The sequence below is a fragment of the Schistocerca gregaria genome, chromosome 11 (assembly GCF_023897955.1).
Source record: "Schistocerca gregaria isolate iqSchGreg1 chromosome 11, iqSchGreg1.2, whole genome shotgun sequence".
Classification (NCBI taxonomy): domain Eukaryota; kingdom Metazoa; phylum Arthropoda; class Insecta; order Orthoptera; family Acrididae; genus Schistocerca; species Schistocerca gregaria.
This window is the reverse complement of record NC_064930.1, coordinates 112,851,389-112,870,041: the sequence shown is the minus strand read 5'-3', so window position 1 is coordinate 112,870,041 and position 18,653 is coordinate 112,851,389. Positions and strand designations below refer to the sequence as shown.

Genomic DNA, 18,653 nt, shown 5'->3' with positions numbered 1-18,653 from the left:
TCACGAAATCTAATGGCTACGGAGGTCGCTGATATGGAGTACCTGGCAGTAGGTGGCAGCAAAATGCACCTAATACGAAAAACGTATGTTTTTGGGGGTGTCCGGATACTTTTGACGACACAGTGTATACCTACAGATGGCGAATGATGTGAGTACACGATGGTTATTGTGTGTGTCTAACGCTACTGCAGTTATTCAGAGGCAGACCGCGAAAGAAAATGTCCAAAGAACGCGCACGTTCAGTTTACGGGCATCATTGTGACTTTGTAGGTGAATCTTCGGTATGAGGACGTGAGAGCGCTGTACCGACACTTTACACTCACATTTGGCTGTAGGGCAAAAACGGCAGAACTTGTAGCGATGGGTTGGGGTCGAGATAACAGACCATCACAGATAGACTGTTGGTATTTGGGTTGAGATCTGTGGTCGCCACTGACACCACACCGCTGGCAGCACAGTGCAGAGCCAGTGTCAGCTGGGACCCTGCGTGGCGTACTGTGGTGTTCGGCGGCGGCGGGTGTCGCTTTTGCCTTCGGTCGTCAGGTCGGCGCTGCTTTCTGCTCGGGTGGCCTGGTCGGAGGTCGTCGAGATGGCTACCTATCCAGCCACTAGGAACAAACAGAGTTCAGGAAGACCCGCCACCAAATCATGTATTAGGCATGCGGGACAGTCCTTCGGAATTTCGAAAACTGTTGATTGGGAAACCAAAATATTATTCCAGTTGTTTGTAGACTCTATGATTTTGGAGATATACCACTAGAATATCAGGAAAATATCATCCACACCTGATGGTTGCGGATAAGGGCGGGTAAGTGTGAGAACATCGGCACAATTAGCTTCTCACACTCAGGTTGCTGACAAGAACGAATATATGAGGTCTAATGAGCACTCTCTATGAAGTGAGACTAAGCCAAAGAAAGACTAAATTAGTGAAGTGTAACAGAAATGAAATTAGTGTTAAATTTAACATAAAAATTGTAGACGAAAGTCTAGACGAACTGAATAATTCTGCTACCTCGAGAACAAAATAACTCATCACAGACAAATTAAAGAGGACATCAAAACTAGACGAGGACGTCCCTGGCCAAAGTACGTCAACTAATATCAAATGTCGATCTTAGGTTGAGGACGAATAAATGAGCACGTACGTTTGGGGCGCAGAATTATATGAAAGTGAATCAAGGACATTGGGAAAATCGGAATAGAAGAGAATCGAAGCGTTTGAGTTGTGGTGCTGCAGAAGAATGTTGAAAATTAGGTGGACTGATCAGACAAGAAATGATCAGGTTATCAGCAGAACCGTCAAGAATAGAACATATGGAACACGTTGGCAGGAAGGTGGTACAAATGGCTCTGAGCACTATGGCACCCAACATCTGAGGTCATTCGTCCCCTAGAACTTAGAACTACTTAAATCTAAACCTAAGGACATCACACAGATCCATGCCCGAAGGCGGATTCGATCCTGCGAGCGTAGTGGTCATGCGATTCCAGACTGAAGCGCCTAGAACAGCTCGGTCACAGCGGCCGGCTGGCAGGTAGACAATACACCATTTTATTCTTAGTCTTGCGTTCATATTGTTCCCTCTTGGTTCTTGTATGTCTTGCACATTACTCGTCTTTCGCTGAACCGTACTCTTCTCAGTATTTTCAACATTTTCCACGAATTTACGGTTCCAGATGCCTTTTCTAGGTCTAGAGGCCCTATGAATATGTCAATTTTATTTTCAAATTTTGCTTCCCTCGTCAATCAGAACATCAGACGTACTATTACCCTTCTGACAGCCAAATTGATCGTCTATTATCATATCCTCTATTTTCTTTTCCATTCCTCTGTATATACAATATGTGATCGAAAGTATCCGGACACCCCCAAAAACATACCTTTTTCATATTAGGTACATTGTGCTGCCACCTACTGCCAGGTACTCCATACCAGCGACCTCAGTAGTCATTAATCATCGTGAGAGAGCAGAATGGGGCGGTCTGTGGAACTCACGGACTTTGAACGTGGTCAGGTGATTGGGTGTCACTTGTGTCATACGTCTGTACGCGAGATTTCCACACTCCTAAAACATCCGTAGGTGCACTGTTTCCGATGTGGTAGTGGAGTGGCAACATGAACGGATACGTATAGGACAAAAGCATACAGGCCAACTGACAGAGACGGCCGATAGTTGAAGAGGACTATAATCTGTAATAGGCAGACATCTATCCAGACCATCACACAGGAATTCCAAACTGAATCAGTGTCCACTGCAAGTACTATGACAGATGGGCGGGAGGTGAGAAAACTTGGATTTCATGGTCGAGCGGCTGCTCCTAAGCCACACATCACGCCAGTAAATGTCAAACGTCGCCTCGCTTGGTGTAAGGAACTTAACCATTTGAAGACTGAGCAGTGGAAAAACAATGTGTGGAGTGACGAATCACGGTACACAATGTGGCGATCTGATGGCAGGGTGTGGGTATGGTGAGAGGCCTGTGAACTTCCAGAGACAGAGTGTGTAGTGCCAACAGTACAATTTGGAGGCGGTGGTGTTATGGTGTGGTCGTGTTTTTCATCGAGGGGGCTTGCACCCCTTGTTGTTTTGCGTGGCACTATCACAGCACAAGCCTACATTGATGTTTTAAGCACCTTCTTGCTTCCCACTTGAAGAGCAATTCGGGGATGGCGACTGCATCTTTTAATACGATCGAACACCTGTTGATAATGCACGGCCTGTGGTGGAGTGGTTACACGACAATAACATCCCTGTAATGGACTGGCCTGCGCAGAGTTCTGACCTGAATCCTACAGAACACCTTTGGGATGTTTTGGAACGCCGACTTCGTGCCAGGCCTCACCGACCGACATGGATACCTCTCCTCAGTGCAGCACTCCGCGAAGAATGGGCTGCCGTTCCCCAAGAAACCTTCCAGCACCTGACTGAACGTATGCCTGCGTGAGCGGAAGCTGTCATTAAGGCTAAAGGGAGGGCCAACACCATGCTGAATTCCAGCCTTTCCGATGGAGTGCGTCACGAAATTGTAAGTCATTTGCAGCCAGGTGTCCGGATACTTTTGACCACATAGTGTATTATTCCCTTCGACAAATTTCATACATGACGTGTTATTCTAATTGTGTGACAGGCCTCGCAAATATCTGCTCTGGTCTTCAGGATTGTGTCTAAGAGTATACCGCCATCCTCGTATATTCTAGACGCCAACATGAATAGTTAGGGTTGACATTTCCGCCAATGATTTCAGAGACTGCGAAGGCATGTTACCTGTCGCTTCAGCCTTCTAAAACTGTTTACTCTATGACTCTTATATGAGATCTCAAGTGTCTTCCATTTACCATTGTCATTTCTTCTTCACACCTGAACTGAAGTGTTTTTTCTGTTTCCTAAGGTTTTTTTTCCGTTGACGCCTTATATCTTTGTTTTTTTTTTTTTTCATAGGTGTCCATTACTGTTCAGCTGAACTGCCTATGTGGTTTCCATCAACGTAGTATCTACAGCCTATGAGAAATTCAGATGCATTTCATGATTGCCCTTCACATCAGTGACCCACTTCTTTCCGCATTCATTCTTCCAGACCATTCTCTTACACTTCAATCCATTCTTCACCGCTATTGAATTGACATCTCAGCTTATATCTGCCCCAGGGTATGTCTCACAGTCCAATTTCTGTCTGACCAGGAGGTAACCTCACCTGTAACTTCCCTCTGCCACGATCCTTTTCCAAGCATACTTCCTGTGGGGAAGCAAGAGCTTTCGACAGCTAGCGACTGTTGCAAGTTAAAACAAAGAGCGACAGAGACAGAGATAGAGAGAGAGAGAGAGAGAGAGAGAGAGAGGGACTTCCCTCTCTTTCACTACGCTGTAAGGTCAAACCTGGCGTGGGTATTTATTTTTTCTTTTTTTGATTATGTAAATTATTAATAGAAAGTCGAAGAAAAATATAAAATAATGCATCGACAGTTTGAAACAGTTGTTGCAAATTTGATGTTTTACACTGTTTTACATCTATGTCAACTTATAAAGATGCACAGGTGCAGCTCAAAAATGTTCAACTGTGTGTGAAATCTTAAGGGACTTAACTGGTAAGGTCATCAGTCCCTGAGCTTACACACCACTTAACCGAAATTATCCTAAGGACAAACACACACACCCATGCCCGAGGGAGGACTCGAACCTCCGCCGGGACCAGCCGCACGGTCCATGCCTGCAGCGCCTCAGACCGATCGGCTAATCCCGCGCGGATGAGGTACAGGTTTAGTAGTATGTGTTTTCTGATATAAAGCATAACATATGGAATTTACGAAACTCCATACGTTAATTTCTGTCATGAATGATAAAACCTTCTGCCGTTGCAAAATTTTACAACTGTATTTGATTTTATCTCTGATGGTGAATATCAACAGTTGTGCAAGTCCCATCTAGAGAAACATGCGTTCATATCTGTCTACATTGTTATTGTTAGTAGTAGTATAATTATGACTACTGCGTGCTACTCGTGTACTACGTATATTGTAATGTTGAATCACTAAGATGTCAGGTTATATGAAAGAGACTGCAAGAATGCCTTAATTTTATCAGATGAAAGAAACGCATAAAGAAATTAATAAATGTACAAAATGTGCCAAAATCGGCTACTGCTTGTAATCTCCCTTAAACTATTTCTAAGGACACCGGATCTACCAGTCTGTTCTGCTGGGGTTGGCATCGTGTAGTGGATTCCCATACCGTTATATGTTGGTAGTGTCTGTTCCCGAAAGAACAGATTCCACTGATGACAGTGCAGCATCTCTAGAATGAAGACACCCTAGTTGCAACCAGGCGTTGATATACGTCATTGCGGACATGTTGATAATGTGTGCCTTGACCGGGCCTCGAACCCGGGATCTCCTGCTTGCATGACAGACGCTTTATCCACGTCAGCCACCGAGGGCACAAAGGAGAGTGTGCCTGCAGGGACTTATCCCCTGCACGCTCTCCGTGAGATCCACATTCCTAACATGTCCACACAACTACATTGCAGGAGATCCCGGGTTCGAGTCTCAGTAGGGGCACATATTTGGAAAATGTCCCAATGATGCATATCAACGCCTGTTTGCAGCTACGGTGTCGATTTAATTATCATTTGATCCCCATACCCTCTGCAGCGTACGTGTGTTAGCAGGTCAATCTTCGAACCATATGGCCTCAAAGATCGGAACATTTCGGAAGAAAATGACAGCACCTTTCTGAATTGTCGCTTTTATCAGAACAACAAGGAACAGGAGTCTTAAAACGTCATGTGTTAGAGATTTGTGCTGAAGTTTTGAGTACGTGCAGTGTAGATCGCATCACATCACGTAGTGACTTTTTAAATCCCGGACCTGTGCCCTATCTTCATGCTCAGTATTTTGTGGACGGTCCCAAGACAGCAGCCGTGTTCACAGGACCGCTTGGAGACGCTCCTGGCTTGATGACCACCCAGGCTTCCTGTCGCACCCCGATGCGCCCGCAAAACCGTCCGATCTCAGTCTCACACGAAATGTCTGGCACCGGGGGTGTGGAAAGCAGAAGTCTCAACGTCCCTGCGATCTGGCGGCTCTACGGGACCTGTTGAGTGACGTCAGCGGAACACGGCACGACTGGAGAGACTCGTGGACTCAGGCCCTTGTCCAGGCCAGAGGCGGTGTGCTGTACTGCCTGTGTTAATATGATCTCTTCTTATCTGACACCAACTGAAATCTGTCCTCGACGTACATATTTATTATTTGCAACCTTCCAAGTAAACACAACCAACTTGACCTTGTGTCTTAAGAACAAAAGGTACACTAGCAAGATCTCAACCCTAGCAACCAAACCCCCGCTCCCTCTTACAAAATGGCCATAATTATGATAATATTCAATTTAGTCCTCTTGAATGCACAGCTTTTAAAGTTCTGCACATGCAAGGTTGCCTGTCACTGGCTCCGCCCTACTGCAACTGCCTAACGCGCAAGTGCAAAGTACTGTACACTGGGGAGACATCCGGAGCCCTACTACCGCTTCATGTTGAAAGCGTGGGAGTGGGTGTGTGGAGCCGGTCACATCTGCCCCATGTGTTTAGTACCTTTGTTCTACAAGTAGAACACATGAGAAACATGTAAGCAATATCAGCAGATAGTATGTCAATGTCATGCACTTATATGGTCAACATTGTTTAGCAATATTCTAGTACTGATATTCTCCAGCACTTACATACAAACATCAGAAAAAGGCTTGCATCACCTCGAATCCAAGAGTTCCGGAACCTGTACAGAAAATTAGAGATCAACATAAACATCATTTCCGCCCTTTTTATTGCTCATGAAAACCACACATTGCATGTTGTACCACCTCACAGCGAGACCTTCAGAAGTGGTGGTCGAGTTTGTTGTACACACCTCTAATACCCACTAGCACGTCCTTTTGGATTAATACATGCCTGTGTTTCTCGCGGCATACTATCCAAAAGTTCATCAGGGCAGGCACCGACGGCTTTTCGTCCCTTCAACCCACACAAACCAAGCCATCATCAAGGCACTATTGGTCCTGATTGCCTCACTACTCAATGGCGCTTTGGCGTAGATCCCTCAGAGTGCTTCGTGGGTCACTTCGCCTATAAACAACCCTTTTCAACGTATCCCAGGCATGTTCGATGTGGTTCGTGTCTGGACATGCTGGCCACTCTAGTCGAGCAATGTCGTTATGCTGGAGGAAGTCATTCACAAGATGTGCACGATGGGGAGCCAATTGTCGTCCATTAAGGCGAATGCCTCACCAATATGCCAGTATGATGCCGATACAGTTGCACTATCAGTTGGTGGAAAGTTTGAATTTTGGCAGGAAAGTGCGACGCCCCCCTCGGTCATAAAAAGGGCGTGAAGTTCAAATTCCAAGATGATAATTCGTCACACCACACTTGTCTCTACTAAGCAAAGGAAATGGCGGGAAAAAAGGAATATTATTTAACCAATTTCAAGCAGGTGTGTTCTCCACTGAGTCTGGACTCCTACTAGCTTAGTCATATCGTCGCCACCAGAGGACGCCACCGTGATGTGAGATCATGACGCAAGTACCATCATTCAACATGGCTGCAACCGGTGTATCCACCATGAGCTCCAGAGCCCAATTGGCTTACTTCATATCGTGCCCACCAGAGGGTGCTGATGACAGAAGTTCGTCTGCTCTTCCCACACGCACTCTGTAACCGGATACTCGCCGCATCAGCGACTCGTGAGCGACCGCTTACATCGCAGCCTCAAGCCCGCAGCTTTATGCTTGTGCCAGATGCACTCTTCTATAAATATGCTAACTAAAATAACACTCACATTGTGCATGTAACCTATCAATTACCTAAGTACTTAATTCCATTTCAATTTTAATCATATTCAATAAGTCAATTTAAAAGTTTAATTTTCAATTGTCAAATGAGAAGTTCCACATTTTCCCACTATCAGCACGGTGTTCATTCATGACCTAGCAGCTCCCCCCCCCCTCCCCCCCTGTAACCTTACAGTGCTGCATTCCTGCTGGCTACTGCATTAGCCACGTGATTCGACTTCATATAGGTAAGAACAGGGGCTCACTATACTTTCAACTACTTTTCAAGGTCCCGACCGCCACCTCTTCCTAGGAACCGGCGACGAGTTTGAATTCTGGCAGTAAAGAAAGTTCACTTGGGATTTCGCTACCAACCTAAGAAAACTGTTGCAAACAAACCTCACCACCACTAACCTAAGCCTCCAAGGCGCAATCTCTTCTTAGGGGTTGCTGGTAAAAGGACTCATCCGGCACTAGGCTGATGGAGAGAGGAAGGAGTTCACTTTATTTAGTTGGGAGCAATTTATGTAGGTATGGAGAATATGTTTCACAGAACACACGCTCTGACATGCCCCATAGCATAGAGGCCTGCAAAATACTCCTACATAACTCATTTATAAAGCTCTACACACACTCTTGCTAATTGGAAACCGTCCGAAATAACGCATTGCACAGCCTACAGACATGCGAACCAGTCGTAAATAATACATTTACGTCCAGGTAGCCAAACAAGTCGTAAATTGTCAAAATGAAAGTCCATCTAAAAGACTCTGCTTGTTAAGCATCAGCTGTCGAAATCATACACCAGTCTTTATTTAAACAGTTAGAGGCAGCACCTCCACCAAGTCTATATGCATGCCAATGCTAACTCGGGTCTACTACGTGTTCTGAGATCGTCTGAGAGGCGTGCATATACACAGACACGCAGAAGACAGAGCAAATGCTCCCCGAATTTGGAGGTGACTGGATACAGTCGAGTACAGTGCTATATTACGCCTCCCGATTACTGCATTTGGGCCAGGTGTTGGCAGCTGTGTTACATTGACACGCAAAGACGGAAATGCGGGGAAATTGAGGAAGTACTTGTGTATGTTCTGGTTCGCACAGAACACTTTGTACATGGTATCAGGCCAAAAAGAGGAATGCGAGGAAACATCGACATCGAAACAAAAGGGAATCAGGGAGGTAGTCAATTGTTTCCCGTTGAGTCAGTGTTATACTGTATGTCTATTGAGATATCAGTGATAAATGGGAGTTGAGTAGTGTACTTGGTGCTTTTGAGGAGTTCAGAGATCGTCTCACCTTTAAACTTACTTGCATCTGCGTTACAGGATAACAGAGAGTGGAGGTGTCCATCGATTGAGAAAGAGCTGTAACGAGATGCGTTTTAAAGGTTGACTGGTTCATTCTAGAGAAGGAGAAGTTGGTGCAGGTCATTTTTTTTTTTTTTTTGCCGTGTTCCATCCGGATGCATGATTCACGTGACATAGCCTGCATTCTACTCGTATAGAGCTACGTGTTCCGTATGTGGTTTAAAACAGTGTCTATTTGCGATCGTTAACGGTAAACCTCTCGGTCATCAGAGGACTTTCATCTCATGTCTGTTGAAACGTGGCACATTCCTGTAAACGAATTTTGATTTTATGCGACCTCCTGTCGCATCTTGAGTGTAAAATGGAGACTTCAGGGTCATAAATAACTTAGTGGTAAGAGCTTGTGATGCGGTGCAAACCCTGTGTACACATTTGCCGGACTCATGTGCTGTTTACAGAGTTAATGACGGAATGACCTGTAATTTTCACATGTCGGACGCTGCTGCTACGCGTTTATGTTTCCTTCTACGATGTATCCCCCGCTACTAGCTATCATCTTATACACTCCTGGAAATGGAAAAAGAACACATTGACACCGGTGTGTCAGACCCACCATACTTGCTCCGGATACTGCGAGAGGGCTGTACAAGCAATGATCACACGCACGGCACAACGGACACACCAGGAACCGCGGTGTTGGCCGTCGAATGGCGCTAGCTGCGCAGCATTTGTGCACCGCCGCCGTCAGTGTCAGCCAGTTTGCCGTGGCATACGGAGCTCCATCGCAGTCTTTAACACTGGTAGCATGCCGCGACAGTGTGGACGTGAACCGTATGTGCAGTTGACGGACTTTGAGCGAGGGCATATAGTGGGCATGCGGGAGGCCGGGTGGACGTACCGCCAAATTGCTCAACACGTGGGGCGTGAGGTCTCCACAGTACATCGATGTTGTCGCCAGTGGTCGGCGGAAGGTGCACGTGCCCGTCGACCTGGGACCGGACTGCAGCCACGCACAGATTCACGCCAAGACCGTAGGATCCTACGCAGTGTCGTAGGGGACCGCACCGCCACTTCCCAGCAAGTTAGGGACACTGTTGCTCCTGGGGTATCGGCGAGGACCATTCGCAACCGTCTCCATGAAGCTGGGCTACGGTCCCGCACACCGTTAGGCCGTCTTCCGCTCACGCCCTAACATGGTGCAGCCCGCCTCCAGTGGTGTCGCGACAGGCGTGAATGGAGGGACGAATGGAGACGTGTCGTCTTCAGGGATGAGAGTCGCTTCTGTCTTGGTGCCAATGATGGTCGTATGCGTGTTTGGCGCCGTGCAGGTGAGCGCCACAATCAGGACTGCATACGACCGAGGCACACAGGGCCAACACCCGGCATCATGGTGTGGGGAGCGATCTCGTACACTGGTCGTACACCTCTGGTGATCGTCGAGGGGACACTGAATAGTGCACGGTACATCCAAACCGTCATCGAACCCATCGTTCTACCATTCCTAGACCGGCAAGGGAACTTGCTGTTCCAACAGGACAATGCACGTCCGCACGTATCCCGTGCCACCCAACGTGCTCTACAAGGTGTAAGTCAACTACCCTGGCCAGCAAGATCTCCGGATCTGTCCCCCATTGAGCATGTTTGGGACTGGATGAAGCGTCGTCTCACGCGGTCTGCACGTCCAGCACGAACGCTGGTCCAACTGAGGCGCCAGGTGGAAATGGCATGGCAAGCCGTTCCACAGGACTACATCCAGCATCTCTACGATCGTCTCCATGGGAGAATAGCAGCCTGCATTGCTGCCAAAGGTGGATATACACTGTACTAGTGCCGACATTGTGCATGCTCTGTTGCCTGTGTCTATGTGCCTGTGGTTCTGTCAGTGTGATCATGTGATGTATCTGACCCCAGGAATGTGTCAATAAAGTTTCCCCTTCCTGGGACAATGAATTCACGGTGTTCTTATTTCAATTTCCAGGAGTGTATATAGGACTAATGCAGACATCGTATAATTTCTGAACCGTGATCGGATGTGAAGAGTGAACACTATACGTCTCCGCAAAGCTATATTGTGCTCGTATCATGCAACTCAAATGTTTTACTATTCGAAAACATAGTTCAGCATAGAGAAACCGGGAAGAAGGATGTGTGTCTGATGGGTCGGAAACGTATGCGATCTGACATTATAGCCAGGTTTTCAGTGCAGAACGTTGTAATCTTAGGAGTGCGTGTGTTTACGTTCTCTCTCTTACCATTACATTCCAGGTGCGGATCCTAGACTGTCGAACAGTGCTTTAGAGTTGATAGCTTGGTTGATTTATGTAAAAATGCATCGTGCACCATCCGTCTGGGGCTCCATCGCGTATAAAATCAATCGTTTGTTGTGCTTCTTAACTGTCTGCTATTATATGGCCGCACTTTGGAATCTGTTACTATACTTCGATAAGGGACGCTACGCTCCTCGACACGGTCGGATCTCGTGCACGTGGGCGGGTTAGGACTCGGAAAGCTCAATCCATTTACGAGACGTGGAGAGTAGTGGCCTTCTTACGGCCGGTTGCAGATTAATTCGCTATCTGTAATGCGGGGCTGGTTGGTCAATGACAGTGTGAGGATGGTCTTTTACCCTAAGATGGCGAGAATGCTCTGAGACGCCCATACGCGGAGAGATAGCTCGTAAACTAAACGCTATGCTCGAGGGGACAGAAATATGTTGAGCGCTGTCTCGTGTACGTTGATGATCATGTGTTCAAGAATTAAGTGTTAATGGACGTACTGCTCAGTCATCTATCCATGTTCGCAATGATACTCGCAACGTGGAGAGGGCAAGGTGTTGCTATGATACTGAAGTTTGGGAAGCATGTCACACCATTGGCCGGTGATGCACTTGTAAGTAGGCTGTTTAGGTTTTTTTATTGGTAACGCCGCCGCCACGTAGCGCTCTGTATGAAAAATCACTGGCTGTCCCGTGTGCAGTCTGTGGCCGGTTGGCATTGTTGTCTGCCATTGTAGTGTTGGGCAACGGCAGCTGGATGCTAACAGCGCGTAGCGTTGCGCAGTTGGAGGTGAGCCGCCAGCAGTGGTGGACGTGGGGAGAGAGATGGCGGAGTTTTGAAATTTGTAAGACTGGATGTCATGAACTTATATATATATATATATTATGACTCTTAAGGTAAATACATTGTTTGTTCTCTATTAAAATCTTTCATTTGCTAACTATGCCTATCAGTAGTTGGTGCATTCAGTAGTTTGAATCTTTTATTTTGCTGGCAGTAGTGGCGCTCGCTGTATTGCAGTAGTTTGAGTAACGAAGATTTTTGTGAGGTAAGTGATTTGTGAAAGGTATAGGTTATTGTTAGTCAGGGCCATTCTTTTGTAGGGATTATTGAAAGTCAGATTGCGTTGCGCTAAAAATATTGTGTGTCAGTTTAAGCACAGTCGTGCACAATTTTTCAAAGGGGCGTTTCACACTTAGTTTAAAATTCTTTGTGCTGTACCGAGCGAGGTGGCGCAATGGTTAGACACTGGACTCGCATTCGGGAGGACGACGGTTCAATCCCGCGTCCGGCCATCCTGATTTAGGTTTTCCGTTATTTCCATAAATCACTCCAGGCAAATGCCGGGATGGTTCCTCTGAAAGGGCACGGCCGACTTCCTTCCCCATCCTTCCCTAATCCAATGAGACTGATGACCTCGCTGTCTGGTTTCCTTCCCCGAAACCAACCAACCATCTTTGTGCTGTCAAGTCTGTTGCTTAATATTACAGTACATGGGCGGTGTCTTTTCCAACACATCCTCGCATTGGTTACCACGTAATGATATAATGATAGAGTGACATCGCTTGTTTCAGTTGGGGAAGGTCATAACTGCGTATTGTCAAAATTATGGCCAAAACCTCCGTGTGCAGAAAGTCATAACTGTGTCCTGCCAGAATTGTGGCACAAATCTCCGTGTTCAGAAGGTCATAACTGCATAATGTCAGCATTATGGCCCAAATCTCTGTGTTCAGAAGGTCATAACTGTGTGTGGTAAGAATTATGACCCAAATCACCGTTTTGAGAAGTTCATAACTGTGTATGGTGTGCCAAATCTCCATGCTCAGAAGGTCAAAATCGCATATTGTCAGAATTATGGCCCAAATCTCCATGTTCAAAGGTCATAACTATGTAGTGTCAGAATTATGGCCAAAATCTCTGTGTTCAGAAGGTCATCACTGCGTATTATCAGAATTATGGGCCAAATCTCTTTGTTCAGAAGGTCATAAATGCGCATTGTCAGAATTATGGACCAAAACTCTGTGTTCAGAAGCTCATAACCGTGTATGGTAATATTTATGGACGAAATCTCCGTGTTCTGAGAGACATAAGTGTGTATTGTCAGAATTATGGCCCAAATCTCCTTGTTGACATGGTCATAACAATGTAGTGTCAGAATTGTAGCCCAAATCTCTCTGTTCAGAAGGTGATAACTATGTAGTGCCAGAATTAGGGACCAAATCTCTGTGTTTGAAGGTGACAACTGCCTAATGTCAGAATTATGGCCCTAATCTCCATGATCAGAAGATCATAACTGCGTTTTGTCAGAATTATGGCCCAAATCTCCATGTTCAGGATTTCATAACTGTGTATGGTAGGAATTATGGCGCAAATGTCCGTGTTCAGAAGGAAATAAGTGCGTATTGTCAGAATTATGGACAAAACCTCGGTGTTCAGAAGGTCATAACTGTGTATGGTAAGATTTATGGCACAAATGTCCTTGTTCAGAAGGACATAAGTGCGTATTGTCAGAATTACAGCCCAAATCTCCGTGTTCAGAAGGTCATAACTGCGTAGTGTCAGAATTATGGCCGAAATATCTGTGTTCAGAAGGTAATAACTGCGTAGTGTCAGAGTTATGCCCCAATCTCCGTGTTGAGAAGGTCATAACTGCGTAGTGTCAGAATTATGGCGCAAATCTCTGTGTTCAGAAGGTGATAACTGTGTATTGTGAGAATTATGGCCCAAATCTCTGTGTTCAGGATTTCATAAATGCACAGCGTCAGAATTATGGCCCAAATCTCCTTGTTCAGAACGTTATAACAGCATAGTGTCAGCATTATTGCCCAATTCTCCGTGTTGATAAGGTCATAAGTGCATAGTGTCAGAATTATGGCCCAAATCTCTGTGTTCAGAAGGTCATAAATGCATAGTGTCAGAATTATGGACCAAATCTGCATGTTCAGGATTTCATAACTGTGTAGTGTCAGAATTATGGCCCAAATCTCCTTGTTCAGAAGGTCATAACTGCGTATTGTCAGAATTATGGCCCAAATCTCCGTGTTCAGAAGGTCATAACTGTGTATTGTCATGATTATGGTCCAAATCCCCATGTTCAGATGGTCATAACTGCATAGTGTCAGCATTATTGCCCAAATCGCCATGTTCAGTTGCTCGTAACTGCGTAGTGTCAGAATTATGGCCGAAATATCTGTGTTCAGAAGGTAATAACTGCATAGTGTCAGTTATACCCCAATCTCCGTGTTGAGAAGGTCATAACTGCGTAGTGTCAGAATTATGGCCCAAATCTGCTTGTTCAGAAGGTCATAACGGTGTAGTGTCAGTATTATGGACCAAATCTCCGCCCAAGGGCGACAGCTGGGACTGACATCTTGCAAGTGTGCTTTTTTAATACGAGACCATGTTGGTGATCTCCCCTTGTTAGATGCAATAGCTTGTTAGTTGATAACTATTTCTTCTCTCCAGTGCCGTTATTATTTAGTTCTAATGTTTTTATTTTTATGTACAGTAATACAGACAGGGTTTTCAATCTGGAGGAACTCCATCTTCTTTCGTCCATTAACTTAGAGGAGATTTTTTGTGGAATACCTTAATGAGCACATTGCGCGTTATTTAGCAATAACGTACTTCCAGATGTGATACTCACCAGTTTTGTTGAAGTCCTTCCACTCGTAAGTAGGTCCGTAGTTGATCTCACAGCTTTTCCTGGCGACCATGGCTCTGGTGATGCGGCGAACAGCGTGCCACGTCCGGGACAGGACGCGGTGCCGCAGGTCCTGTGTCTGCAGCGTTGTCGTGTTCCATGCCAAGTTGTCCAACCTTTCAAACAATAAAATGCAGTCAGCTGACGCAACAGACCATATTCTGGAACTTAACCGTATTTTGTAGAATAGAATAGTGTAAGCTTAACCCAAGTTGCCCTTTGTTCAGCTTTTATTTTTCCCATTGACAGACGTTGCCAGCCCATTAGTGACGGGTCAAGGTGCCAGACGGGTATCCTGGCGTAAATTATGACAGGTACGCGAGTCTGCTGACATATTCTGGCGAACTGATCATTGCTGATGAAATGCAAGAATTCACATACAGGGTGTCCAGAAAAGGGCTCCCTGATTTCAAAACTAAATATCTCGAAAACAAATATCAATAGAGGAATACAGTAAACGGTATGTTTATTGTGAAAGCTGTAAGAAGTTTATACAGCAGTTTAAAATGTTAGTTACAAAAGCTGCTAACAGATGGCGCTGAACGCTGTACAGCTCAAATCAGCATACATAAGTGAAATAATCTTATGAAAACAATCTTTGCAAACAATCACATCACAATGTTTTCAAAATGTTCACCATTGGCACTACAGAGGTGGCGCAAACGAAGAATGAAATTCGCCATCACGTTTCGTAGTGTCTCAGCCGAAATGGATCAGACATGGCCGATTCGAGCTCGCCCAGCGTGGCGGGATGCTTTGGGTGGACCGTGTCTCTCACTGTGCCCCACAAAAAAAAGTCACAGGGAGTCAAATCCGGCGAATATGGAGGCCAATCCGTGCCTGCACCAGTAAATTTGGGATATTCCAAAGCAGTGACTCGATTCCCGAAGTATTCCTCAAGAGAGCGAAACACTTGTTCGGTCCGATGTGGTCGGGCTCCATCTTGCATAAACCATTCAGTACCTGGTCGATCCTCTAACGCTTGTTGTGTGGCGACAAATTGTTCCAAAATTACAACGTTACGTGTACCAGCGACCGTTTCTCGAATGAAAAAGGCCCAATAATGCCTCTGCTGCATACTGCAGCCCACACGGTAACTTTAGGAGAATACAGGGGTTTCGCTTCACAATGGCTCTCCTGCATACTGCAGCCCACACAGTAACTTTAGGAGAATACAGGCGTTTCGCTTCACACCAATATGGCTTTTCGGAACCCCAAAATCGCCAGTTCTGCTCATGCACGTATCCATTCAGGTGGAAGTGTGCTTCATCTGTAAGCCGGATGCAGCCAACATCAAATCCTTCACTATCAATCACTGTAAGCATCTGATTAGCAAAGGCAACCCTTTGCTGCACAATTCGTACGGGTATGGCCTGGTGCGTTTGAATTTTGAATGGAAACACGAGTAGGCTCCTTCTCAGTATTTTCTGCGCGCAGGAACGCTTCAAACCAGTCTCAGATGTAATTCTACGGCCGGATGACATTGGATGTCGCTGAATAATTCCAGAAACTGTGGCGATATTTTCAGGCTAACTGCGGTTTGGTTGCGGCCAACATGCCCCACTAGATCATCAGTTACGCTGCCTGTTCCTTGAAATTGTGCGAAGAGCGTACGAGTGGTTTTCGCATCTGGTCCCTCTGGAATATTAAATCGTGCTTGAAAACTTCGCCTTGTTGCCGTAGGACTCTCTTCTAACCTGTGGTACTCGAGCACCAGAAACACGCGTTGTTCAACGGAGTACATGGTTTTAATCTCTTCCTTCGGTACGCTAACCTCCTTTCAAGTTTCAGTAGTGGAACTGATCGCTCTGGGCTTCGGATCACTATTTAAACTAGGCATTACGTATGGCGATTACAGCGCCATCTGTTAGCAGGTTTTGTAACTATTACTTCAAACATACCGTTTACTGCACTCCTCCATCGATCTTTGTTTTCGAGATATTTAATTTTGAAATCAGGGAGTCCTTTTCTGGACACCCTGTACAGCCATCAGCCAGAACTATGACTAGACCAGCACGGCAGACCACCTTCGAAAACGTGGGGCGGGCGCTGCCCGCACGACATGTCTCAGCGTCTGCTCCTCGGCACCACAGCCTCAGGCAGCGCTTCCACCAAAAGCCACTTTTCCAGGACGTAGCCGTGTCTCCTGTGTGCCATTTGGATGAGGTTGAATCTTGAGCTTTCGTGACGAGGAAGACCACACTGTGCAATGATACTCAGTTGCTCTACTGTGGCACGCTATTTAGGACTCAATTCTTGTTGGACACTGTCTGAAGAATTAGTACCTTGCCATCTCCGATTGCGAGATTAGTAGGGACAAAACTGGATAGGAGAGGCAACCACTGAGTGGATGCTGTTGTCGCAATGCTATTAATAACATGGCCCCTTATTAAGGTTTATAATAATTTGTATTATAATTACTTGTTACAAATAGTTGTGTATAGTAATTATGTGTTTTTTATGGTTGTTCAAAGCAGGGATCCGGCAGAAAAATTGCGTAAAAACTTATTACAGGTTAAGTGAACATTTTAGAGACTTTGATACGTTAAGGGGGGGTAGAACGTCAAACGGGCCGACTTGGAGCAGGAGAGGCATCACAGGACATTTTAGTTTCCACTGTTTATACTTTTACAAATAAACTCATAAAACTTTGTCAGCATGACCAGCAAGGATTCAGGATTCACACTAATTGCAGTGGAAGTTCGAAAACATAACAAAATAAATTTTTTTACTTGTGGAATGTCATCATTTTTCTCACTTACCAGTGGCAGCATTTGTTGCTATAGGTTCACTTTTCTTCATAAGCTAGAGAGATTCTTCGATGAATTTTGCACAGCATACACACCGTACTTACAGGTGTATGAAACTCTAGAATTTATTTAATTTATGAAGAAGCGAATGAGCTGTTATATTTTAAACTTCATGATTACAAAAAAACACAAATTTTAAAGTTATTTACCTCAATTTTTACCACAGTTTTTAATAGACTTGGAAAATTCTAGAGTTTTATAAACCTTTAAGTATGGTTTGTATGCTGTGCAAAATCATCAAAGGATCTCTCTTACTTATGAAGAAAAGTATACCTATAGCAACAAATGCTGCTATTAAGAAGTGAAAAAAATGATGAAATTTCACACGTAATAAAAATCATTTCGTTATTATTTTCGAAGTTCCACTGCTAATAGTGTGAATTCGTGCTCATGCTGACAAAGTTTTATGACTTTATTTGTAAAAGTATAGACGGTGGAAATTAAAATGTCCTGTGGTGCCTCTCCTGCTCCAAGTCGGCCTGTTTGACGTCCTGCCCCCCTTAAGCCACAACATTCGGAAGCGGTAGCAGTCCAACGAGCGCCCGCCCGGCTAGCCGCGCGGTATACCGCGCTGCTTCCTGGGGGGGGGGGGGGGGGGGGGGGGGGGGGAAGGCGTGCCGGTGCGGTCCCCGGCACGAATCCGGCCGGCGGATTACTGTGGAGGTCTGGTGCGCTGGCCAGCCTGTGGGCGGTTTTTAAGGCGATTTACCTCTGCAAATGCGGGCTGGTTCCCCTTACGCCACCTCAGTTACACTATGTCGGCTGTCCAAACACTGTCTCCAAGTACGCGAACACCATCATACCACTACCGCGCAAACGTTTGTGGTTACACTCGTCTGGTGTGAGACCTTCCCAGGGGTCCACTTTGAGTCAAACCACACAGTAACCCTGGGTTCAGTGTGGGGCGGCGGTGGGGTGGGTGGACTGCTGTGGCCTGTTGTGGGGTTGTGAACCACTACGGTGGGACGAAGCCTCTCCGTCGTTTCTAGGTCCCCACTGTCAACACATAATACACAATATAGCTGAACAAGGAGGCTGATGACCAGTGGAGTTTGCGCAGCAGCAATCACTGCTCCAGGAACTGTCAGCATACTGAATTCATATACGTGACGTATGCGGCGACCCGGAGAGGACGACAGGGCAATGCCCAACCACGCCAGCGTGGATAGGCGGCGCATGTGTTGACATTCGTAACATTTCTACCCAGCGTGAGAAGCATAGATCAACGACTC

The 18,653-nt window shown here is 45.8% G+C and overlaps 1 protein-coding gene across 1 annotated transcript in view; it reads right to left on the bottom strand.

Moving 5' to 3' along the window:
- Positions 1 to 16,904, bottom strand: part of LOC126295053 (uncharacterized) — a 90,666-nt gene extending 73,762 nt beyond the window's left edge. The window contains exons 1-2 of the mRNA XM_049987301.1: positions 16,897 to 16,904; positions 14,555 to 14,727 (exon numbers count right to left, since the gene is read on the bottom strand). Of these exons, the coding sequence (XP_049843258.1) occupies positions 14,555 to 14,727; positions 16,897 to 16,904 (181 nt within the window). The remainder of the gene's footprint in view (positions 1 to 14,554; positions 14,728 to 16,896) is intronic.
- Between the last annotated feature and the right edge of the window lie 1,749 nt (positions 16,905 to 18,653).